A 10,093-nucleotide genomic window follows, 5' to 3' on the forward strand; every position below is an offset into this window, starting at 1 on the left:
AGAAGTTTGATCAAGTTTTAATCTATATATATATATATAGTATTTAGTCTCACTGATTTGGTTGATTTGTGTTTTGTTAAGTTTGTTACTAGGTTAGAAAAGCCTAGTACCTAGGATGTGGACGTAGATTTATGAGACTATTCAAGCGATATCCTTATAAGGTGGTGGTTTGGTAGGAACAGTACTTTAAAGATTATTCAAGTAGAACTTTTAATTGTGTTAAGAAACAGAGTTGTATACTAAGAACCAGTCAAGGAGAGAGAGAAGAATACTGGCACAAGCAGAATCGTTGGGACTTATCCAGGACTCTAAAAGGTAAAAAGGACATAGCAAGGAAGACGTCTTACTTCATCTGAGGAAGACTACTTACTTCATCCTGACGACCACCAGAAGGGGGCTGCGCAAGTGCAGAAACAACTGATGATGTAATCAGGAGATGATGCAATTTATAAATACATATGTATGAGAAAAAAAGGTAACCTGTTGAATATACATTAGATTGTGAAATCTCAGTAGGATAAATTACGGACGCGTTGTGACGGTCTTTGGAACCAGATTTGGGTGCGTACCCCTGGTTCCCGGGGCCTCGAAATAAAGCACCACATATAACCTCCTTAGAGTGGTTATGTGTTCTTCTCTCCGCTAACACCATGGTACTGAATGCTTCACATCCTTTGGGACCTGCTGTGCTGGCGACTTTTCCTCGTGTTGTTTAAGACACTAGTTTCTCACTGCTGTAGTCTTTGTCTTTGCTGTTTGTCTTTGTAAGCACATTTACTGCCCTGTGCTTCCCAGCGACCTCGTGGTCTCCTCAATTCTTACTCATGCTCTGCTGGCACAGCACACTGGGATTTCTGCTCCTCCAAAGCCTGGTAGGTAGTGCAGCGTGTGGCTGCACGTACTGCCTTTGCTATATTGCCGTGGTGAACTGAACACTTTTGTGTGGCCACCCTCTACATTAAACTTTATGATGTTTACTGACACAGCCGTAAAGTTACAATATTATCTCTTGGTGTTTTAATCTGTGATCATTTTGGGGGACACTTTTTTACTGGGGCAACACGTACACACTTGAAGCCCTCCTTTAAATACAGACTTATTCCCCACCATTGCCCAAGATACCGTGCACTGCCTTCTTCCAAGCTGTGTCAGAACCAGTGCTCTGCCCGTGCACGCTTTGGCTGTGCAAAGCAGCAGCTAAAGCCCTGCTGTTCTCAATATCATCCTCTTCCTCTGGAGCTCTGCTGCAGGCTGGAGGGCACAGACCTTTCAGCTTCCTCTCCAGCTGTTTCTCACTTTGCCTGCAAACCCAGATCTGGGTATCTTCTCTATTAGGGCAAGTCCATGCATTTACTTAACTAGGTATCTGTATACTGTTAAAGTCTTGGCTTGTTCTGAAACTTCTTTGCAGTCCCCTAATCAATCAGTCAGTCTCAACACAGATTAAACCCTGAGCTTGTTCTTCTCCTTTTGATCCTTGCTGTGTCCCCTTTCCCAGTCATTAGGGATGTTCCCTTGATTCTTTGTGTAACCCAAGTATGCCCTCTGACATGGAAACCTTTTAGCTCCTTGCTCTGATGTGACAAACAACTGTGCAGGTCCCTTACTGTGTAACGTGCCTGAGAGAGAAGCTCCCCCCCCGTCCAGGCCACAGACTGTAAACTAGGGGGGATTTCATCATCACGCACCCAACATCCTTCTGCCTGGCCCTGGCAAGGGCAGCCAAGTCTCATCTCACACAAAGAGCTGCAGCAAGGATCATTGCTCTCTTGCTTTCACCAGGCTGCCCATCTCTCGGCACATTTCTGTTGGTCCCTGTCCTTGGTTGCATCAAAAGCTACCTCTCTTTTCCTAGATCCCAGCTTATTCCTGCCTGTCTTGATTTCAATATGAAGTACTCACCTTTGCCTCGAGCTGGTTCACAGCATCCATTTCTATAACTTACTTGGTAAATCTCCTTAATAAGTGCCTTTGTGCTTCTCTGGAGCTCTCATGCCTGGAGGGTTTGAGGTGTATTTTGCACAGTGATCTCATGATCCTCCTCAACATTCCCCTTTCCTGCTGTTCCACTGCTGCCTGGTTTTTGGCAGCTGTCACTGCCTCTCTAGGACAACTCCACTCGTGCATTACATCGTGGTGCTCTGGTCCGTGACCAGGCTTTCTAGGCATGTTAGCAATACCATTAATGGCCACACTAACAAACGAGTTCTGTATTTATTTACTTATTGAGCAACAGAATTCAGTCACTGCTCTCTCTTACCATTATTAAGCCCGAAGAGAAGTCAGAAATCTGTTGTGTGTCCATCTGCAGAGCAAAAAACCCTGTGGGCTGTCGCTGTCATCTCCTGTTTATGCAGCCTGTGCCCCACAACAGCAAAGAGAACAGAGTGTGCAGTGACCAGGTGCCCCCAGTGATTCTCTTGCTTTATTTTCCACTGTAACTCACACAGAAAGACATGAGACCACAGCAACGTGCTGATCTTGTTCCCTGGAATGTTTTCTTTCATCTGTAATCACTTCATCAAAATCCATAAATCAATGAGTTACAGCTAAAAAGCACAAACACGACTCTAATTTGTGCTTTCCTGCCCAGCGTTTCGCCTGACACATGAACCCCAAACCTCTTCCTGAAACAAATCGGTGACGACACTGGGCAGTTATTCGGTGAAAAGGACAGTGAGGCCACCAGCATTCCAGGTCCACCACCTCGTTCCGTACTCCCTGCTTCCCTTTCATTCATTGTACAAGATTCAGACAGTAAAACTATAGCTCATATTTACTCTGGAAATCACGGTTTCAGGCTCATTTTCCAGTGCTGGGTGCTGCGAACACATAATTGGCATGGGCAGGCCCCAGAACCATGTGGGAAGGAAGCCCTGACAGAGCTTGTTTCCCTTGGGAGAGAGGACTCCAGGGACTCTCTTTCCCAATCTTTAAGCAAAAATAGCTCCAAAATCCTAAAACCTGCACTGAGCTGGTGGGATCTGCCGAAGCCTTGGTGCATCTGTTTGGAGCGGTGTGTGTCTGAGGCATGGGAGCGTGAGTATTTCATAGGGAAAAGTGTCTTACCCAGAGCATGTCACTCCGGCAACCCCTCCACCCAGGAAGCAGCCGGTGGTATCTGTTGCCGCATCCTTCCTAACGTTTAATGGCCGTATGGCACCGTGATGGCCCGGCGCGTGAGCAGCCCCCTCCTTTCCTGACGAGATTATTTTTACCTCCTTTTGTTTGCCCATAAAATTCCCTCCCGCTTTTACTGTTTTCCATTTGACACTGGGATTTTGCTCATGCGCGTTTCCTCCTCCTCCGTCCCGAGGGAAGGGAGTATCCCGGGTAACCTAATGTGAGAGGAATTTTCACGTGCTTTTCCACCTCAGGTGAGTCTCCAGAATGGCGTTGGTGATGTTCCCCAGGACATGCTGTGTCAGAGTGTGACCCGACCTGGGGTCCGAGCCATCCCGGCATGGCAATGGGTGTACGCAGCGTGGAAAACATCCAGCTGTTCAAAAGAGTGGAATGAAGAACGTAAAGTAAAATAAAACCCCAAGTAAAGTATAAAATAACGACTCTGCTCTGACACCTGAAGTGTTTGGTCGCATCCAGAAGCACAGGCTGTGCTGCTGCCTTACCATCGTGCCGGTGCTGGCTGGGAATGCCAGTTGGGAATGGAAGGTGGGATGGCTCCATGCGGGTGCCTTGTGCTCTGGCTCACGGCACCTCCCTGTGCTGGTGGCAAAGCGCACTGGCTGCGTTTCGGGCGGTGGAACAGCCTGGAGGGACGCCTCCGGCCGGGGTGAGGTGCCCGGGCTCCCCTCGCTCACAGCGGGCGCTGCCCTCCTGCTCCACGGCTCCCATCCCGAACAGCGCAGCCGCGGCCACGGGAAACGCCGCTTCTCCCCAGAGCACGACAGCCCCCCTGGAGAACAGATCCCGTCCCTTGCTCCGCGCTTCCCTCCAGCGGGCGGGGAGGGGGACACCCTCCCGTGGCCGGTGCGAGCCGCGCAGCGGGGCCGAGCAGCCGCCGCTGCCCGGGTGAGGGGGGGTAGCTGGCGGGCGCACCGCCCGCCCGGCAGGGGGCGCCAGCCCTCTCGGGCAGCGGCGCGGTGCAGGCTGGGGGCTGTAGGCGTGGCGGGCGGTGGCCGCGGTGCATGCCGGTACCAGCAGGCCGCGGTTAGGCGCTAACGCCGCCGCGGCGGGGCGGGAGGGCGGGATGCTTCGGCGCCGTCGCCCTTTCAGCCGGGGCTGCGCGGCACTGCCCGGAGCGATGGTGGGGAAGCGGCGGCGGGCGCCGCGGCGGGAGTCCGTGGGGGCGCGGGTCGGGCTCCCCGAGGAGGCCGCGGTGAACGGCCACGTCCTGCAGTTCTACTTCCACCAGGCCATGGCGGCCTACCGCGCCGGGCGCAACCGCGACTTCCGACAGCTCCGCGACGTCATGCAGGGTGCGCCGGGGCGGAGCGGGGAGCGGGGCCGGCGGCGGGGCGAGGCGGGGAGCCGGGGCCGGGCCGTGTGGTGCCAGCACCGTGTAACCTGCCCCTTGTCCCGCAGCGCTGCTGGTGCGGCCCCTGGAGAAGGAGCTTGTGATGGCCCGGATGCTGCGCTTGATGCAGTTCCTGTCACGAGTCGAGGAAGGCGAGAACCTCGGTGGGTCCCCGGAGCTCCCGGTAGTGACCTGGGGGCAGGGGCCCCGGTGCTGGCCTGCAGCGCGCTGCCCCGGTGTGTGTCCGGCAGCTCCCGGGAGCTGTGCTCCTGCCCAGCCCAGGGTGAAGCTGTTCAGCGGTAGCAGCTTTCCCCCGAGGGTCTGGAGAGTGTGGCTTTTCGTGTCTGCATCGTGCTGCCGTGGCCAAGAGCAGTGTCATAGAATCACAGAATAGTTTGGGTTGGGAAGGACCCTAAGATCATCCAGTTCCAACCCCCTGCCACGGAAGGGGCACCTTGCACTAAACCCTGTCACCCAAGACTCCATCCAGCCTGGCCTCGAGCACAAGCTCCCAGGCTGTCCTGTTAGCCAGACACACACTGACATTGTGACTTTGGCTTAGCCTCGTTGCTTCCGAAACACTCCCTGGGTCAGTTATTAATAGGCAGATGGTGCTTCTGTAGCTTCATATGCCTGGGGGTGGATCTTGCAGTTTCCATTCGTTCTCACCTTCATCCTCGGTAGCTGTAGGATTTGCGATCAAAACGAGCAGACAAGTGACCAGCTCTCTGTAAGGCGTCACTCTCAACTCCTCACAAACCAGCAGCTGTGGTTTCTTTTAGATTGCACTTTTGATAAAGAGTCGGATCTCACCCCTCTGGAATCAGCAATCGGTATCCTGGAGCTCATTCATACAGAATTCTCTGTGACTGAGGAGACAATGGAAACTCTTCGGGAAATGGTGAAGGAAGCTGTAAGACCTTTTTCAGTAAATACTCTGTCTTAGAAAGGTCTTGTGTGAATGAGAGTGAAAATACCCTCAGATATAGAATACCATTGTTAGGGCTGATTTGGCTGCAAATGTGTATCTTAGTGTACCTCTGTATGTATTTTCATGTGTATGTGCACGTGCTTTTTCATCAGTTAGTGCAGAAGTATTTCTCTGTAAGTTGGTACGAAGTTGTTACCTGTGCCGTGCTTGATGATCATATGTGCTTTTCCAAAGCTGATCTACAGAGTATGGTCAGTTCAGTGTCAGCAGAGAAATGGTGTTTGTTTTTTCCTATAGGCTGTTATTGTCTGCATCAGAAACAGAGAGTTTGAGAAAGCGGCAAAAATTGTCAAGAGGCATATAGGGAAGGAGCCCAGAAGCCAGGTGAGTCTGTGCTGGAATGAGAGGCGTCTGCCTGAGCGCTGTCTGGTATGTCCCGTGGGGTGCTGGGGAGCAGGGGTACCTGAAGGGGTTTCTGGTTTGTCTTACACGGTGGGCAGTATGATCCCTAAGGGTGTAAGAGGTTTCCTTGAGAGGCACACCCCTTAGGGATACCCGAGCAAGAAGAAAGGTAAAGATTCCAAAACTGGAATTACAAGAGTCCTCCTTGAGCGATGGACCCTCAGTGCTGTGCATTTCTCAAGTATGTTGATCATCTGTTTGAAGCTCCGTTACTCGCGTTCTCTCTGTATCTCCACGAGTCTTCCAGGTATTAACATTCATCCTTTGCCTTGAGGCATGTAGGGCTCACATGTAGAGCATGAATTGGTAAGAAGGGTTGGTTCTGAAAGCAGGAGTCCCCATTCCTCTTTCTGTAGGCAGTGAAACGTCTTGGGTGCTGGAGCAGAAAGTCAGGATTGCTGAAACAAGGTGGCTCTCCTGTTCCTCTGGCCTTTTCCCAGCCTTGTGTCAGTGTAAAGTAGTTGTGTCTGGGGATCTCAAATAGGAAAGGGCCAAACCTCGCCCAGATCCTAGCTCCTGTGTTTATATCCCTGTATCTATTCAGAGCATTCTTATTTCTCCTCTAGAAAAAGAAGAACGAGTTACTGACTGTCATCCGGGACAAGGATTTCAGTCATCCAATGGTCAGAAATTTCTCTTACAAGAACTTCCAGCAGAGCACATTTCAATTCCTGGAGACTTACATGGACAATTCGGAGCCCCTGCTGCTAACGGTACGTGTCTGCCCTACTTACCTGGCTTCCCAAAACAGCACAGGGTGTGGATGTGGGGGGAACCAACGCTTACTTTGCCAGAAGGCAGTGAAATGCAGGAATTTGGCTTCTATGTGCCTTCTGTACCAGATAATGAGTTTGAGTTTAGGCACCTATTTAATGGTGGATTAAATCCAAAATACTACAAAATCAGTTTATTCTAAAAAGGTTTCTAGAGGTGAGTGCATCTTTCAATCTGTGTAACAAGTTTTAGTTGATAGGTACATGATAGGTACATGAACTCTGTACCTGGTGCTGATTTAACTGCAAGTACCAGCTTAAAATGCCTTTTGGAGGGGGTGAAATTGGGTGGCAATACAAGAAATCATCTTTGTAATGGTTACATGCTTTTTCTCTGTCCAAGATGATTAAAAAGAGTTTGAGCTCAGAACATGTCAAAAGAAGAAGACCCTCATCAGTGACTCCCAAGTCTGTAAATGGGTCAAAGGATGATTCTCTGGAGCCCTCGGGAAGGGCAAAGAGCCCAGCGGGAGCTCCAGAGCCTGCAGAAACGGCAAAAGACCTGGAGGGAGCTCCCAGCCCTGCAGAAAGGGCAAATGACCCCACAGCAGCTTCAGATCTTATGGAAGGAACTAGTGACTTTGCAACAGCTTCTGAGCCTGTGGAAGGGGATACTGACCCAGCAGCAACTCCTGATCATATAACAGCAGCAGATAATATTTTGGAAGATGAATCAGAGCCTATGCAAATATCTGAAGAAACAGCACCAGCAGTAACTCCAGAACTTCCAGCTGCTGAGCCAGCAGCAACTCCAGAACTTCCAGGAGTGTCTTCCAGGCGCTCAGAAAGGTGAGCAGAGGAATTTGGCCCTGCACTGTGGATGAAGTATGGCAGCAGTTCCCTTCCAGTCAGTAGTTTCCTGTGTCCAGGTAGCTCTTAACTTCCCCAGTGCCAGCCCCAGCGGGTCTGCCCAAGCAAGCCCCAGCGGCGCTCGGCATAAGGCTTCTGTGTGGATCACAGTAAAAGCGTTAAGTTGGTTTGGTTTTTTTCTGGAGATACATAGAACTTTGTAAACCAGGGAGGGAGAGCGGGCGGTGGCTGCCAGCAGGTTTGCTCTCGCAGAGCAGCGTTTGGTGTCCATATGGCTCAACCCTTAGTTGAGAATAGCACATGGGCATGTTCTCTGAAGACCTGCTTCCTTGCTACACCACCCTGTTTAGAAGGAGGGAGGACCGAAGGACTGGGAATGCCTTCTTCACTAGATTTTATTTGCACCCTGGGGTCAGCTGTTGAGGGTCACACCCTCGGGGAAAAGCCTGATTTCAGTGAATTGGAGCCACTTTGGTGATATCTCTACAACCTGCTCAGTTCTGTTTGTTTTGTAGGGGGCCTTCTGGAACTGTAACCACGTATGGCATTTCTGTTCTGAGAGAAGCTTTCAAGATCCTGTCCAACTCCCAGGATTCGGATGCACTCTTCACCAAACTGGATGAAACAGACTTTTCTTTCCCCAAGCAACTGTCTCCTTCTGTATCCCACAGAACCAAGAAACGAAAAGAAGAGGAGAAACAAGATTCTGACATCTCAGGCCCTCCTGAAATTATCCGTAAGACCAGGCGCTTGTACACCATAAGCAGACTGGTCATGGAGGAAGACAGCCAGTGCATCAAGTTGAGTGAGAGGCCAGACTCTTCCCAGGAGCCAGTTGTATCTTCTGCTTCCAGACCTGTTCAGAAATTGCATGACCAGCCTGTATCTACCAAAAATGCCAAGTATGAAGCCCATCTCTTGTGGTATATTCTAATATCCACCCAATCTTTTGACTTGCAGCTGACAGTTGTAGCATGAACAAAAACCTTTCTCTCGAATTCAAGATGAGTATATTGACCATCCTTGTCTGTTAGCATATGTGGAACTGGGCAATGTGGAACTGGGCAAAGTAAATGCTTTGTTGTCCTTACGCTTCACTGGTTGGGTAATGGAGAGGAGAAAATGATCCATTTTCCACTTGGCAGTGAGTCGGGGGTACTGCAGTTGGTACTGGTAGGCAATTCCAGTGTGCGTATTGCAGGTAATGTGTATTTCTCTGCTCTTTAGTTAGTGATGCTGACACTGAAAAGAGTTTGTAGGTGTGTCTTGTAGACTGGATTAAACTCTCCTTTCTCCCTCTTCACCTTAAGGTCTCTTTTTTCCCCCTGAAACCAGCGTTGGTTAAGAAACTCCTTGTTGTAATTTTCTGTTTCGGTATGAGTTGTCACTTACCTTGCAGCTGAAATGACTGCAGTAAGATGTGGGACTGTGTTAGGGGTTTTTTCCTGTTTATAAGGGTTTCCCACAGAGGACAGCAAAGTAGGCTTACTGGCAGAAGTTTAAAATTAGCACTGACAGGAGACTGTAAAGCTGTGAGTCTCATGAGTAGCTCCTGTAGGCCGTAACAAAGGTGTAGCAAAGCTTCCTGCTTAAACATCCGAGTTGGTCATTTTCTGTTTAGTGAAGTTGCAGAGCAGCCAGCAATAACAATGTTTTGGATCCCCAGGAGTGAAACTGGGAGGACTGAGGAGAGCTTGATGTCTTTGAAAAGATAAATAAAACATGATCTCCTTGATTTTTCTGGCTTAAGCATGTCAAGAACATGAAGGTTTGGTTTTAAAGGGCAGGCAGGAAAGACCTTGGTGTTCTGCATTGCTTGTCTGCTTTGGAGGTGGCTATCTTGAAGCACAGGAGAGTGACCACAAGTTGAGATGTGCTGCAGTGCAGCTGGCATCGGTGCAAGCAGTGGTGAAATCTCTTGCTGGTGTGTATTGCTCAGAGTTAACCTGTCAGAGATGATGCTGGGAAGGGGTTTCTACCCTGCCATTGTCTTGGAGTCATGGGGAAATTTTAGTTGATAAGTTTCCTGCTCTTCCAACGACTTGTGAGTGGCAGTGCTTTACCTTTTGAGTTTTTATTTTCTGGTAATACATTGCAGCTGACGTTGCTGTCCTGGGGTGTCTGGAGTTTATTCTGAGGGTGCTGGGAAACCCTATGAGAATAGGATGATGTTTTGTGGACTCATCCAGGGCCATGTGCTGTGCCTGGCTGCCCTGGGAAGGGGCTGGACACAGAGATGAATGTGATGCCTTCCCATCCTGTGCCAGCTAAAGTGAGGGTGGTGCCGGATCAGGAAGGACCCCAGAAGGGGGCTGCTGATGCTGGTGTAGGCAGTTCTTGAGTTTCAAGCCCTGATGCTGTTCAAGTTGGTTTCCCATTCACCTGGAAAGTGATTTATTGTCTGTGCTGCTTGTTTGGATGTCTTGTCTTGAAGCCTTTCTGTGTCAGGACTTGTGGTAGCAGTGGTGCTGACATCTGTCTGGAAATCTCATTTTGTGCATCTCTGCCAGAGGCTGGTTCACAAATGTTTATGTGCAAGAAAGAGATGTTCATCAGTGCAACCTCAAGTGAGAACAGTTATTTCCCAGTGGCTTCAATTATATTTGATGCAATATACTTGGGTGAACATTTTGAAGTCTT

At 49.9% G+C, this 10,093-nt stretch overlaps 1 protein-coding gene and 1 long non-coding RNA gene across 3 annotated transcripts; one reads left to right on the forward strand and one right to left on the reverse strand.

Moving 5' to 3' along the window:
• Window positions 1-2,407: 2,407 nt before the first annotated feature.
• Window positions 2,408-3,952, reverse strand: LOC115619548. The gene is made up of 2 exons (XR_003995049.1): window positions 3,630-3,952; window positions 2,408-3,499 (listed from the first exon to the last, which is right to left on the reverse strand). It is a non-coding gene; the product is annotated as an uncharacterized LOC115619548 (long non-coding RNA).
• Window positions 3,953-4,143: 191 nt separating this feature from the next.
• On the forward strand, window positions 4,144-8,756 carry TERF2 (telomeric repeat binding factor 2). Of its 2 annotated transcripts, none has more exons than XM_030511981.1 (7): window positions 4,144-4,439; window positions 4,546-4,641; window positions 5,260-5,390; window positions 5,706-5,792; window positions 6,437-6,583; window positions 6,987-7,432; window positions 7,969-8,756. In XM_030511981.1, exons 1-7 carry the CDS (start codon window positions 4,211-4,213, stop codon window positions 8,429-8,431), a joined length of 1,599 nt encoding a protein of 532 aa, XP_030367841.1. In that variant the 5' UTR covers window positions 4,144-4,210; the 3' UTR covers window positions 8,432-8,756. The 2 variants fall into 2 exon arrangements, with proteins under 2 accessions (XP_030367841.1, XP_030367842.1); XM_030511982.1 differs by having other exon boundaries at window positions 8,125-8,756.
• The last annotated feature ends 1,337 nt before the right edge of the window (window positions 8,757-10,093 follow it).

Source organism: Strigops habroptila, chromosome Z (assembly GCF_004027225.2).
Source record: "Strigops habroptila isolate Jane chromosome Z, bStrHab1.2.pri, whole genome shotgun sequence".
In the NCBI taxonomy this organism is placed as follows: Eukaryota; Metazoa; Chordata; class Aves; order Psittaciformes; family Psittacidae; genus Strigops; species Strigops habroptila.